Here is a 15,742-nt window from a genome sequence, read left to right on the forward strand (position 1 = left end):
TTTAAATTGAAACATTTTAATTTCATGTATTTTGTATTTAGAAAAAAACGGGTTAGGGTTTATTCCAGTATTCCTATTAACTTTACCTTTTCTGTTCTTCCTATATTTATAGCATGATGTTTATGCATTTTCACAAGTGGGATTCAGTAGAATATTTCCTGTGCTCAAAATTTCAGGCAGCTGCGCATCTTCTGGTTCTTATTACTATCCCCAAGTCTTTGTAATCCAAGTGTTGGAAAGGTAATTGGACTCCTGCTTATAAGATATCAGTGGCAGGGCTGCTGTCCTACAGGAAGCATACTAGAAGTAAAATCTAGGCATCTTTAGTTTTGCTAGCTGTTCCAGAGTGGTTAGGAGGGAGTGTTCAGTATGGAGTCTGGATGCTCTTTGCTAAGAGTGTGGAAGTTGGGTCAATATGTCTTTTTTTTCAGGTGTGAAAAGGGAAAAGTCTTTATTTATAATACTTACCCTACTATTTTGTTAATGAGAATTTTTGTCTTTTGTTTCTTTTTAAAGTTGCAGGTAGGTCAGTACATACTTTGCCGAATGTTTTTCCTGTCCACTTGCTTACAAACAAGCCAGGAGGGTTAAAGGACTTACCTAAGGCACACAGCTAGGGAATAGCAAGTTGGGACTTGAACCCAGCTCTCCAGCATCTAACTCCAGTGCTTTCTCCACTAATTCACAGATAACAAATAAGGAAGCACTTTGAAAAATAGAAAATACTGCAAACATAAACAGTATATTTGTGCATATTTGGTCCAAATAAACTCACAATAATACAGCTAATTAGTGATATTTGGCAAGAATCTCTGTGACTGTCATACCACAGGCAGAAAACAGGGATCCTAGACATATAGTTGAACTGAAAAACTGTTTCTTTTCCTTTCTAACGAAAAGATTACTCATCAGTTTCCATCTTGTATGCTCTACTTTTCCAACTTACAAACTCTTCTGAACTTTGTCTCTGTTGGAAACTTGGTCTTTAAGAATGGTGGCCTGTATAACTAACTGCTGGTGTAGTAACAGACATCACGCTTCAAATAGTTGCATTTTCAAAGGACACTATAGAATGAAATTCCATTTATTGTTTTTCTATTAGGCTTTCTTCCTCCACGGTTTTTGAGGTAGGGTCTCATGAAATGCAGGCTGGTCTCCATTCACTATATAGCTAAGGCCTGCCTTAAAAATCCTGACATTTTTGCATTCACTTGCCACTTGTACAGATTACAAGTGTTCCCAGTCAAGCTTGCCTCCAGACCTCCTTCCTTAGCGTCAGGCCCTTCTACAGAGAAGGTAGGAGAAGCTTTTCAGAAAAGAAGGAACATGTGATCCTTTCCAGGTGAGAAGAATTAGTCATGGGCAAGGGATCTCCCATCCCAGAACCCTATTTTCTAGGGCTAATGTATCTTATAATCTAACAATATATAACCTGGAGAAGTTTTGAGAAATTACTTGTTCTTTGGAGAACAATAGAAAAATCCAATAAATGGAATTTCATTACTGTAGATGGAAAAGGTAGACAAACGTCTGCATTAGAACTTGCTAGTAGTTTTCAATTCTTAATGGCAACATTTTTATGTACCAATAGTTGTAGATCATCAATTATACTCAAATCTCTACCACAAAGCTTCATATCGAATATAGTTAATTATCATTTTAAAGGCTGAATGTACAATTTGAGGTGATTAAGATTTCATGCAAAAAAAAAGACAAAAGAAAGAAAGAAAAGAGAACGGAGAAAGAAAATTCGAATATTCTTAATTTCCTAAAGATGATTTCTCATGACATCATCTTTAATGTAACAATATTAGGATCCAAATTCTAACCCCCCTCCCGCACCAACTATGAGTCTATCCAAATGCAAGCGAATTTTCAGTCTACTACAAGGATATTTGCTCCATTGATGATATTCATTCTGGTCAGCGATTTGCACATCACCAGCCTCTCAACCCTAGCCAGATCCCCACAGCTCCAAAGGCACAGAACAAAAGCTGAAATCATAATGGAACTGACCTATGCACACATTCTCATCGTCCAGCTGTGCAGAAGCATTTCTGAAGTAGCCCAGCCTGCATAACTCACAGTGCTGCCCTCTAGTGTTGTGTTTACAGCTCACGCAAATGACTGTGTTTAGCAGATCGATATAACTGCACCGATTGGAGTGGCCGAAGCATTCACAGTCTTGCAAGGAAGAACAGAAATGTATACGGAATGTATACAGCAGCAGAGAAATAGCACACTGCATGCTTGAGTGAAATGAGGGATGGAGAAAAGATGGTGGGGGATGACGTTACATATATGGGAACCAACAAAACACATGGTGACAACAGGTGGCTGTGACTGGCATGAAAGTAGTGGTTGTTTCAAGCAGGATAGAAAGGTCGCACAAACACCACTGAAGACTGTTCGTTCTTGGCAGACAGGATGAACAGAAGCATTTGCAGGTGCACACCTTTTAAAATTTAGGAAGAACTCAGTTTCAACTGATGCAAAAGTCTAATTTTGTACATGAAAAACTTTACTGACTTTGTATCATTTCCCCCATTCTCCTTCCGTCTTTGCAATCCTAAAAAGAGGGAGGGAAGCATATGAGCAGCAGGTGTGTGGATCCGCTGACTCCCATGGCTCTTTTGTCTCACTTTTCTCTTCCTTGCTTGCTTGCCTGCTTTATAGACGTCATGGCAAGCTCATAAGGATTTCGGCAGTGACACTATTCTTAATTTTGTTTTTTGCCAATGTTAAGAGACTATGTCTTTCTTGTCTCTTTCAGATCCAACAGACAAGATTATGTGTTACAGAAAAATGCAAAATATGGGGTATTTTTTACCTATGGGTAAACACTTAAAACTTCTTTCTCTCAATCCTTACTATGTCTAGTACCAAAGAGGGATCAGAAATCTACTGTACCCTAGATTTACCCCCCCCCTTTCTCTGTAAAATGTCAGAGATGACCATGAGGCTATAGGAGTGATTACAGTATGAACTACAGAGACATGAAGAGGATGGAAGCTGGTAGGGAATGGGGAGTCATTAGATTTTTCTCTCTTGCATCTCAACCAACACAAGACATTTCTTTAATCTAATTCAACCTTTAAGGATAAATGGTAAAGTCAATGCTTTTATTGGTATAAATAAATACTTAATAACTATCATAACATTGGGAAGGACACTTCTGTGGGAACCAAAGTATAGGAAATTGCCCGGTTGATATTGAAAAGAAAAGTGAACTATGATTCTGCAAACTGTGTTTATAAATACTCATCTTATTAATGTCTTATCTTTTATTTTACCCAATTATGAAGCTGAATAAATTCACTATTTGAGCTCATTCATTCATTCTTTCATTCATTCCATATTTTATGGAAACAGCCTCAGAACTCTTGTAGATGTTAATTTACTTTTTAACTTACATAAATCTTTTTTAGAAACATAACACAATAATTATCAGAGTGAAATGAGCATATAAATTAAGATAGAATAAGGAGAGATGACACATGCCCATATACATATATACTATATTTGTTGTGCTTCTACTTATCAGATCAGTGTATATTCATTGGCCAGAGATCTGGTTACTCCAATAGACACTGAGATCAGGGTCACGATCCTGATGAAAAGAAATCCAATTTGGCTAGAAGCAGAGGAGGAAATGACACGGGAGATGAGAAAAGGTGGAAGAGAGACATGGCAATGCCAGTAACTTGCTGAATTTAATTGCTTAAAAGAGAAGCAAGAACAAGGCAGGAAACCAGAAACCACATGGCTTCCTTGACTAGAGATTAGTTATATAGGTGTGTAGGGAATAGGGATGTGGATGAGAACAGGGAAGAACCAGGAGGAAGAAAAGGACCTAGAGAAGGGGTTTTGGAACGTCAATTTGAGAATGAAAGGATGGAAATCTATTTGAGTAGGTAACAAATGCCCTGTCAGTAACAATACCACTGACATCAGTCAAGTCCTAGATCTTGAAGTGAACTACATTGGAAAAAAATTACCCAATCTACTATATCTTCATTCCTATGATGGCACTAACTACTTGTGGGTCCTGTTTGAAATCCAAATTGTTAATTTGATTGGAGAATTGATAAAAGTTATTTAAGAAACCATAATCTACTAAACATGTACTATTATAAACATATTTTGAAAGGTAAGTGGATATTAAGAATCAAAGATATTCTAGGAAGTAGGCTAATGATAACTTGATTTTTTAAGACTTTCTAGACTGTTTCTGAGATGTTGACCAAGTTTCCTTCTCTGGAAATGATATATTTGAGAATATAAACTTATAATTTGAAAGTAATTTAAAAGAGATTACAGTAATACATAGATAAAATACTTTATATACATATATCAGTTATAACTCTGAGTTGATTAAGTTGTGTAGAATTTTGGTCTTGTTAATTTTTGCATGTGATGTTTTAATTTATTTGTAAGTATTTTTATAATAAAGTTAATAAAATTTTACAAAAATAATTATTCGTCCATGATTATAATACTGTCCCATTATTTTTCAGTGATCTGTGAATTTACCATCTTTTACTAATTTCGTACTCAAGCAGAGTCCATGAATAATCTCTAATGACACAATTTGAGTTGTAATTCTGTATTAAAAGTCCCAAGGTAAGAAAATAACTGTTCGATAATTTCTTAGTTCTTCAATTCACTGACCTACCACATCTTCATGTCTTTTCTTGTGAATCGTAGAATCTAAGGAACCTTCTTATAATCTCACTTTCTTCTCTCAATCCCACTATACTCTTACTCCCACTCAGTCTCCTGGGAAAATATCTTAAGGATTAAATTTAGTTCTCTACCTTACCATGCTGAAATGGAAGCAGCCACACATGGATGGGAATATATTCCCTAACTATTTTGAAACAAATCTCATTGAGGTTTATGTTCATTCACTACAGCTGAGTCTTCTGGGGTCCCTGACAGTCCTACATCTCTATGTTGGATTTTCTTCTCCCATACTCATTGTTTTTGTGGTTGTTTTATATTTGGTTTTGTTTTTGTCTTCATACTTTAAATGTCTCAGAGTTTAAGTCCTTGGAACTTTATGGGTTTTAGAAGCACCCTTGATACATTTTAAGAGTTAAAAACCTATCTATACATAGACTTTAAAACCATCTATATGTAGAACACTCCAAAGTACTATTTTACTTCCTGAACCAGCTACCTAGTCAGTGAGACTCTGTTCAGATGCATATCTTGCACGCAGCAACCTTCTCACCATCTCTGCCAAGACCCTTAACTAACATCTTAACTTTAAGACACTGGAAACTGAGCTGTTGGGGTCCCTTCCTAATCACACTGTTCAGCAGATGGCTTCATCTCAAGAAGGAACAACTATATCCTTACAATTATATCCACTGCTTAGGTTGAAATTCCAGGGTTGTCCTTGGTTCTCCCCCCCCCCCGCCCCTTACAATCAACAGATGAATTGACCCACTGGCTATGCTTTTATATTTGTGACAAAGATGGCCTCTTCTCTCCATCACTGCTGTCTCATCCTTAGTTCAGGTAACACCACCCTCATTATTGTCATCATCTCTAAGCTGCCCTTTCAGGCAGTGAGAATGACCCAATGATAGGTCATATTAGACCAGGCTACCTCACTCTAGGCTACCTCACTCTTTACAGTTCTAATGGCTTGCCATCTCATTCATAAAAGAAAGCTCCCTGATTCCTAAGTTTACCAGCCCTTGACTTCTTCTGGGCTTTTTCCACTTTCTTCCTCACTTGCTGCAGGATCCCTCCTTATAGCTTTTAAAACACACCCAGCACATCTCAGCAACCACACTGTCTGACTGTCTGTCAGCTAGGTTGAACACATTCCTCTCCAGACATCTCTGCAAACATTATCCAGCACTTGTTTCCCCAGTCCAGTTTCTGAGTCAAGTCTCAGGCCAAAGAAAATTCTCTCGGTACTTTATCTGAAATAAGAGCCCCTCTACTTAAACACCCCCATCTTCCAATTTTTTAATCCTTTGTGATGTTTTTCTTAGCACTTATAATGCCTAAAAATTGCATTTAAAATGTAGGTTTTGCTCTACATTCAGTGTAAACATGCGTGTCCACACCATGCCTGCTTTGTTCCCAGCTATAACCACAGAACTTAAAGCATTGCCTGACATATGCTAATCACTCAGAAATCCTATTGGATGAGAAAATAAATGAGTAAATGATGATCCCAAATCGCCCTCCCTTGGGAGACAGAGAAGACACAGAAGAAAGTTTCTTTGAATTTATTCTTTTACCATTCAAATCCCAAGAGAGTCTGACTGTATCCTGCACATTAAACGATTTAGGAAAACAGCAGCACACAATAAGATATAACCGAGTTAGTGATTCGATTAGCTGAGTGAATACATCTATGTACAGGCCAGTTTAGGAAGAAAAAAAGCAGGTTTCTGCAAATTGCTGTGCCTTTATGTTTTTAAATTTCAAATCACGTTATAATGTATAATCCGATAGGTAAAACAGAGCTAAAGTCTTTAAAGCACACATACATGAGGACATGGTGCGGCGGGGCAAGCACAGGCAACCATTTTATCAAGATTCTCCTGTAGCAGGCACCTTATGGGAGGAGGTAAAGTGAAAGAGGTCGAGCCATACGTGAGTGTGATTGACACTTGGAGCCAAATATGTTGTTGGGTTGGACTCTTTTTGCACTGTAGGAAATTTAGAAGCATCACTAGCCTAAGAAACAGTGCAACAATCGAATGTGTTTTCGGCCATGGATTGGTTATCTGCTCAGAAGATATTGTATTTATATCTACAGTTACGTCTAGATCTATAATATATATGGTGTACGTTCCATCATGCAAGGTGCGTATGGTAATGAGGTACTTATTGGTGGCCACTTAGCACTAGGGCAGGCTAGAGATGCTTCAGGGAAGAAGAGAGCTCAAAGTTGACTTTCTATGGCAACGGAGACCACGCCCCTCTTAAGTTTTCCACAAGGTTTCATCTGACTGACACTGGCTGTGGAAGACCTCAGTGGATAGGAATCACAGGAAAGCAAAAAGTCGGAGACAAAGTCAATTGAAGAAAAAATGACATCAGGAAGAAGAACAGATTGCATTTCCCTTCTATGTCTTTTTTTTCTCGTTGTCTTCATAATTATAATAATACATCACCCATGTGATTATAACAATGACAACAAAATACACCCTAGGTGTATTTTTTTTTCAAGCAAGGAAAGCCTATTCAGATTAAAAGCTATTGATCAGGCATTCACATAGAAAAAATGGGAAAAGTCACTTGAGAAAAAAGGCAAAGGAATGACAATTGTGGGAACTCTTTTTCTTTCATTGATTTAACAGTACAGCACTTCCTCTGAGGTCTTTCCCACAAAGACAATGAAGAAACTAGAATTCTTTTTATTTCTATTCACTCAACCCTGCCTTGCCTCCTTATACAGCCGCTGAGCATCTTCTGAACATTTTTAATGATAAGTCTCTATTAGTGGGCTTCTTCCTGCTTCTGGAATGTGTTTGCCACTAATTAGTGCTCTGACCTCAAGAAATTAGAGGACACAGAGTCAAACTCATGTCAAGAGGCCCTTTGTAGACTGAGCATAAAGGTGAACAAAAGGGCACCAGTCTCCTCTGTCTCCTTCCTCCTTTATCTCTTTTGTTCCATTCCATAGATTTACATATCATGAATGGGGACTCTTTCTATCATACCTATAATCACTGCTTTCCTCAAATTCTCCACCTGGATGCGTGTCCCTCCAAAGAGAATCTTCAATATTCCCAGGTCAAAGTACATCTCGAGGCATGAAGATATCATTTAAATACTATCATTTTCCATTCTTTTTTTTTTTTTTTTTTTGCCTATTGACCAACTTTCTCCTTTTCCCTATATGCTTCCAATATAAATTCAGCTTTGGCTGCAATCTTGAAAACAGCCAAATTCATTATGTAAGAAGAAAGCTCTCTGGGTATTTTACCAAGAAGATTATATCAAGTTCAGATTTTTGTTAAGACGAGTTCCATGGAAAGTAAAATAAGAAACAAGGAGGAAGACATATGCCCAACAGCGAAGACTGAAAAACAAGACACGCCTGTTACAGAGGACATTTAAAGGGAATTGGTGAAGAAATAAAAGCATGGTCTTCATGTTTCCTGAAAAAATCTTCATTCTGTGAATGACAGATGCTAGCTAGAGCGGGCCATTCATGACTTACAGATGAGCAAACTGCTCATTTTAATGTAAAGAAAGTGACAGGATCAATACTTAATCAAGACCAGATCTTCATGGATATTTTTCACATTCGTTAAAAACCATGTTTGGAATCAAAAACTCAGTGTCATTTCCTTTGTCACAAAGTGAAATGGGCACCATATAGAGTCTGCCTTCTGGCTTCCTTGAGACCCACTGTCAGTCACTTTTCTTATTTTCAATACAAAGCAGCATAAGAGTTAGTGTTTTTAAATTCCTGATCTACCAGAGAACCTAAACGGTCATAATTCCTACTCGTTCATTAGTTTTTCAGAAAACAAAATTTGCAGCATCTTCAATTGCAGTTGAATTTCTGAGTGAAGCTATTTTTTTTCATATATATAGCGTTCTCAGTCCTTGTTGGTGCATAGGCTGGGATCAGTCAACATGCCTCACCGATAAGCTGATGGGTACACTTCACAGATATTCCAGATTCATACAGTGCAATGTTTCACAACACATAACACCATGAGATCACTGTATGAATCCAAGAATTCCTACCTCGCTTGTGGTTTGCAACTTGAACAGAAGAAACTGTTGACAAAGCTAATTTGGGAGCAACTGCATAGGTTTAAAGAAATGAACAGCAAATTAGAAACAGCGAAACGTTCAAACTGTAGTTAATACCTTATCACCAACCCACTTTTTGGAGGCCTAAGTGAAGAGAATATTCATATAGTTTCTTCCTGGCAATCTGTTGCAATTACAAGGAAGGCTTCTATTTGACTGAAAATGGTTCAACATCATCATTAGTTAGCAGGAAGGAGAAATAACATTTAAGTAGAATTCAGCAAGCAAAGCTTATCCTCATCACAATATGGATGTTAGGATCCCTGAATGTCCCACTTCACAGGTCGCTGTTGTATCGTTGCGGTAATGAGCAACCTCAATGAATCAGTTTACCGTTACTCTGTCTGTTGACATATGAATCAGCTAGGCCATTTGTCGTTGTTGAACTGACTAGACAGCACAGAATGAAGTCACATGGCCAATCATTCAGCAGTATTCAGAGTTACCTTGAACATGGATCCCTCTAAAAATTGCGATTTCCTCTTTGTGTGTATTCCATTTGTGCTGTGTACTTTGTTAATGATTGGCTGTCTCTCTAAGGTAGCCTGCTGTTTCTTTTCCATGAAAAGATTCATGATGAGTTGCTTGTGTAAATAACAACAGCACAACAACAACAACAAAAATCCCCAAAACCAGAATAGGGGTTAGGGGGTCTTTGCAGATGTTGGCAAGAAAAAAATTATAATTCCACAGAACTGACCTCTCCTAGACAGCATTCCATTTATTAGTATTTCAAATTTAAGCTCTTAATTCAGCTGCGTTACACTTTAAAGCAGATTCATTTGAATTCCTTATCCGAATCCCAAAAAGTACAATTGACTTTTCCTAGTGATATTTCTGAAAATTTTTGTCCCAAGACACCAAAAACATAGTAAAATATTCAAATGGGTCCATTTCAGGATTGGAACAAAGCATTATCTTATTCCGCTGAAGACTCACTGCAAAGAAGTACTAAGCCTTAGGTCCTTTCTTGCATATTTGTTGCACTTCTGAATTCAGTGGGAAATACTGCGCACCATTTCAAAGATGCTCTCAGGGAACATGCCAAGGAATAAAGCCACTAAGACTCCCCCCAGTCCTCAGAGAATTGTACTAACAGGGACTTGCATGGCCTGTATTTCTTCTTCCACATATGTACCCAGAAACTTGAAGAAATTCATTTAGAGCAGATGATTAAGGTAATTCTATTTGCTAGTAATATATGTATCTAGGACAGTCTCAATTTCATCACTGATAGTGGACTGAAAATGCAGCCCTTCCAATTTGACTCCTCAACAAATTGCTAATATATTTTGTTTTGGTTAGTAGCTATTTCCTGGTTCCTCCTTTTGCTCATTTCCTCCTCCATCTGTATTCATTAGAGTTCAAAAGGAACATCCTGTCTATAACTAAGGAAGGCAGAAGTCAGTGATGAGTGTTTTATTTTTGGAGAAAGAAGGCAAAAGAACACTGTTTTCCATTGAGATGAGCTCCTATTTATATACAAACTCATGCACATATAGGCGAGATGTCAGTGTGAATCTAACATTACCTTGCAACCTAAGGAGTTCATCATTTTAAAAGTTCTATTTCTTTCTACATAAGCCTGTCAGTTCCTCTCTCTCACTTCCCTGCTCCCCCTTTCTCTACTTCTTTCTCTCTCCTTCTACTTCTCCCCTTCCCCTTCCTTCCTCCATTACTCCCTCCCTTCCTCCCTCTTTTCCTTCCTTCCTTCCTTCCTTCCTTCCTTCCTTCCTTCCTTCCTTCCCTCCTTCCTTCCTTCCTTCCTTCCTTCCTATATCAGCAGTCATAAAACAATTACTGTTCTTAGAACAGACAGAAACCAGGAAAAATTTAAAAGCTGGTTAAAAAAAAAAAGAAGAATGTTCATTGGTAAAGGAGATGGAGGGTGGGGAGGTAACCAAACAAGAAAATTTATTAGAATGTGTATCTATGCATTATCATAGATATGTGAGAAAGAGAAGAGAGGGAAACAGAAGCAGAGAAGAGAGGCAGAGGGAGGGATGGAGAGAGAAAAAGAGAGAGAGCGAGGCAGAGACAGAGAAAGAGAGAGAGAGAACCAAAGTTTTCCAAGTCAATATAGAGCAACAGTAAAAGAAAATAGAGCTACTGAGAGTTTTAGTGTTGCGTTTATCTATTTATCTTGACCCTCAAAACAATGGAAGCACCAGTGATTTACTTAAGAAAAGTCAAAAGGGAAGGAAGGAGCTTGCGGTGCCCATAAATTTTTAAGCTGTCATGACAACTAAAGTCTAGGCTTTGTTGGGACGCTATCAACGTTAATTTGTTCAAGACTTATAAATTCTGTGCTGTCTCACCCATCTCCTCCAGTCCCTCTTTACTCCAATATTGTCAGAACAATCATCATGTTAGAAAAAAAAAGATTCAAATTATGATTAGTTCAAAGACAAGGCATCCACGATAATGCTCTATTTAGTGTTAAGCTGATATGTAGGATCTTTTCCCCCAAACACGGGATTTTTTTTTTATCAGTAGGAATTTTAGATGCTCCTACCTTGTTTTGGGTTAGAAACCTCAAGGGAAGAAATATTCGGCCATATCCTATTATACTTTGGAGGAGCTGCATGCATCGGGAAAAATCAGGGCATGTTATTTCCAACTATGATGTCATTTGGGCTAAACAGAAATATATCTATATGGACAAAGACACCAACCACATGCCTGTTTTTTAACTTGGTTGTGATGCACCTAAACAAAACATGACTTCCACACCAAACAAGAACAAGCAATTGATGACTCCCAAAACATTGAATGGACATTATTTGTATAGCTACTTCTTTAATAAAGGTTTGTATTTACTTTGGAAATAAGTAGAGTGTTCTTACACAAATAACCCAATAGGAACTTCAGCCATCCAAACTGATATGTAAAACTGGAGCCTGAAGCTAGAAGATAACACTAAAGAAATCATTTCTCACTTGAAGTTTCCATTCTACTCAATTTATATTTACAGATATGGACTGGTTGCATTAGTCTTTCATGAGAGATCCACTGTGGTATATTTTAAGTGTGAGCCATTATCTCTGACAGGAAGTAGATCTATTTCCTGTTTTTATGCATGCAATTTCTCAGAGAAGGAGAGAAGGAATTACTGATGTCTTGCTAAAGGGTCTTCCAATCACTCCTAAGCCTTGTATTTATGGGTATATTTTCATGATATTTTTCCTTGAAATACATTTCTAAAGTTACTTGTTATAAACAAGAGATAACTGAATTGAGGGCATGGTTTTTTTAAAAATATCAATTCTGTTTTAGGTTGTAAAGCCTCAAATACTATACGGAAGGGAAGAAACCCTCCACGTTTAAGACTTGTTGATCTGAATCTGGCAGTTTTGTTAAGTGTAAAGATCAAGGCTAGTAAAGCAGCTATTTCATGATTGAATCTCCTTCATTAAAGCCAGCTCGGAGACACATCTCTCGTGTATCATCCTTTGGGATCACCCAGTCCTCAGGGCAGCTGTGACTCTGTCTTGCCTCTGCGCATTACTGTGGGTGATCCTGACGTCTCATTGATAACGTGTCCTGGAATGAGTTTTAGTACTGCTTGTTAAAATTTCATAGATCTCCTTTTGGTCTCCCTGATTAGATTAGATCTCTTCAAAGATGGACAAAGCCTTTGAGAGACCTTCGGTAAGTATCTAATAATTGAGGAATTGATATCAAGTGGCTGGGCTACTGTAAACAGGTATTACCAGATTGTTTCCTCCATCATTAGATTATAGCAAATAACATTCTTGCAAGACATGGAACTTTCATATTACTCTGACTAACTTGTTGGGAAAGCTAATCTCACAGACCCACTGGTGCCACCGCGTTGTCCTCCTCTGGTTTCACGCACGTGGATGCACAAGCAAAGAAAACCTTTGTATTACTATAGCTATCAAAATTTATGACTAGAGAAACAATGTCATATTTTTCTGCATTTCTATCTGGGCTTTGTTAAATAATCAAATACTTGGCAACATGCACGCCAAACAGATTGGGGATTCAGAGGCTGCAGACTTCCATTTCACCGTGCTGACCCTAGGTAGGTACTGGATTAGTGGAATAAGTCTGATTGCTTTTGATGATCGGCTTTGGGAAGCTGGGCATTTACATTTTGAGAGAGTTATGCCAAAACAGTTTATTTAAAATATTTCATTTAACTAGTTTTATTTTAGTTACTTATATTGTTAGCACCAAATTTAGTATTAGTTTCGTGAGAGGCAAATAAAGGCCATCAAGAGGGGAAGTATTGAGAGCTATAATGCTTAGTATTTAATGACTGTGCCTTGATGAAATAAACATGGCCACCTAATTTATTATTCTATTAATAGATTTTTATTAAGAATTGTAAGAAATTCTTCAGGCATAATAGTGCATGCCTATAATCTGAGAACCTGGGAGCTAAAGACTTGAAAGTTTCTATGCGATAAATCTGAGCCTAGCTGCATAGTCAACCCTAGGCCAGCTGCAGGCTATGAAGTGGAAGGCTGTCCTAAAGAACGACAGAAATTTAAGCAATTTTATAACAGCTCATGAGTACATCTTAGCAACTAATTTCATGAATCAAATTTTATTCCCTATTTGAATACATTAGATGTCTATTTTAATTTAGGTAGGTCTTTTCTTAGTTTTTGTGTTTTTTTTTTTTTTTTCTGGGAATTTGAGATTGCAGTTTATCGGTCTTTCTTGAACTTAAAAAAAAAAAAGTATCGATAATTTACCTGGCCTGTACGGGATTCACAAGGTGAACAGTCATTATTATCTATTCCCTGACTATAATTCTGCATAGAATATCATTTATCTCCCCCCATACTGTGTCACTAAGATAGCCTCTTGGGCAACGGGAATCATTGTTGTTGCCTGAAAATATAATTAGAGATTTTTTCCCCTAATAGCTGTTGTTATGTAGGGTTGCTAGCCTTCCTGAATGATGGACAACTCCTTATACCAATCATCCAATGGGGGTAAATAGTATATGCTATGTGTTCTTTTCAGAGAGTAAAAGCCTCCTGAGAAATCGGCATTAATATCCGTGGCTTCCAAACTCAAATATCTGGTTATTGTCTATTCGTATGTGTTTACATTATATGGTCAAACAGAAGATTTTAAAAAACTTGATATTGCATCTTAAATTTTAAAAAAATACCTTGTTTTATAATTTCATTGTCAGCTTAGAAAACAATAAAAATTATCATATTACTCTCTTATTCTTTTGCTTCTCTTAATTACCTGGCATTAAGCTAAAGATTCAATAAATAATAGCAAACACTGAATTCCCTGAAGTAAATTAGGCTCATTGGAAAGTGTACAGAGAGCATAACTGAGATGCAGTCCATCTTACCAAATCCAAATGGAATGAAGCCTCTGAGAATTCTTAACCATTGGGTTACTTGTTACAAATAGCAAAACAGTGCAGACAGCACAGTCTTACAGTACACCAAAAGAACTTGTGCTGTATTGGGAAAGCCGCTGCAAATTTATTGATTTCATTTTATTCTCCAATCAGCTAGGAGAATTTCTAGCTCTCAGAATGGTACTTCATTACGAGGCAAGTGGCCCTGAGAGTCATAAGACGAGGAATTCTGGTCTCAGCTGCACCACTTATGAGCGATCTGGCTCTTAATTTGGCCAGAATTCCATTTTCCTTATACCTAAGACAAAGATGCTGGACAAGTGGTCTCCAAGATTTCTTTCAGCTGACGAGTCTGTCACTCCAGCGGCTCCCCCGTGGTTTAACAAGATCATGCGGAAGCTTATGGAAGCATGAAACCTAATGGGATAACACATTTGCTCTTTAGAGATCCCTCCATGAGAGGATATGACTGCTGTATGCTTTGGTTGAGGGCCCTTTCACTCCCAGAGGAACTCCTTCATCAGAGCTTAGGAAGCACTGCGGGAAAGAGATCATCATTTGCAGATGGTCAAACACTCAGGAATAAACTTCAGGGACACTGGGTCATATGGGACAATAGACTGATGTCTCACTATGCTACCTCCTTAACTGGACTTCACAGATGCCTATGTACATGATAAGGAGAACATAACATACAGAGCACAAAAGGCATCTTTAAAGAGAAGTGATGTGTTAATATCTGAAATATACATAGGTTACAATTACCCTATTGTTATTTTAGATTTCAAATGATCTATTAAGAGCCTAGAAAATAGCTATTAAGGGGAAATTTATATAAAATATGGTACACATAAGCAGAGCTCAGGCCAGACCTCAAATTCTATCACTTCATACGTTCTTAATTTCTCTAAGTTTTCTGATTGGTAAAATGGAGAAAATGGTGTTACATGTTATAGACGCTGCATGGCACTGAGTATCCAGTAGCTATTAGTATGGAAATGGAGATCAATAATATAGTATAAATGTTCTTCCAGACAAAGTATGGAGAGGAATTCACTCCCCTATTCTTTTTTTTGTTTTCATTTTTCCCAAAGCAAGTTATTCTGATCTGCATAACTTCATAAGGCTCATGAAGATGTAGTTTGCTCTAGAGATAATCTGCTTCTAGATGGTGTCAATGAACACTTCTGTTCAGAATGACAAGTTATCTCCCAAACTCTGATAAATATTAGATTTCAGCCCTTCACAATATAAGGATGGTGATTTCCACATTTCTGTTTGGAAACTCATTAGCTTAGCAAATGATTCAGATATGTTGTTTTTCTGGATTCTTTTTGTTAATACAATCCTTGTGAGAAATTCTAAAACAATATGGCTGTAACACTTGAAATCCATTTTTATGAAATAGAAAAATTGAGATTCATGTTATAAAAATGAGAATCAGGAAGAACATTTTCTCTCTCTTTTGTTTCCCAAGGAAAAGTATCTGCACTGTAAATTGAAAAAAAAAAACCAACCATGTTAGAATTGCTAAAACTGACCATCTAGTGCCTACACCTTAGTGAATCAAGCTGAAAAGCA

At 37.4% G+C, this 15,742-nt stretch overlaps 1 protein-coding gene across 2 annotated transcripts in view; it reads right to left on the reverse strand.

Annotated features, from left to right (window-relative positions):
* The window catches only part of Ntng1 (netrin G1), a 327,790-nt gene that overhangs the window by 50,456 nt on the left and 261,592 nt on the right, over positions 1–15,742 (reverse strand). The window contains exon 5 of one of the 2 annotated variants that reach the window (XM_050120931.1): positions 2,017–2,184. The exons of the other annotated variant lie outside the window; for it this stretch is intronic. Within the exon in view, the coding sequence (XP_049976888.1) occupies positions 2,017–2,184 (168 nt within the window). The remainder of the gene's footprint in view (positions 1–2,016; positions 2,185–15,742) is intronic. 2 annotated transcript variants of the gene reach the window in all.

The sequence above is a fragment of the Alexandromys fortis genome, unplaced genomic scaffold (assembly GCF_014885135.2).
Source record: "Alexandromys fortis isolate MF-2015 unplaced genomic scaffold, M_Fortis_MF-2015_v1.1 scaffold_176, whole genome shotgun sequence".
NCBI lineage: Eukaryota > Metazoa > Chordata > Mammalia > Rodentia > Cricetidae > Alexandromys > Alexandromys fortis.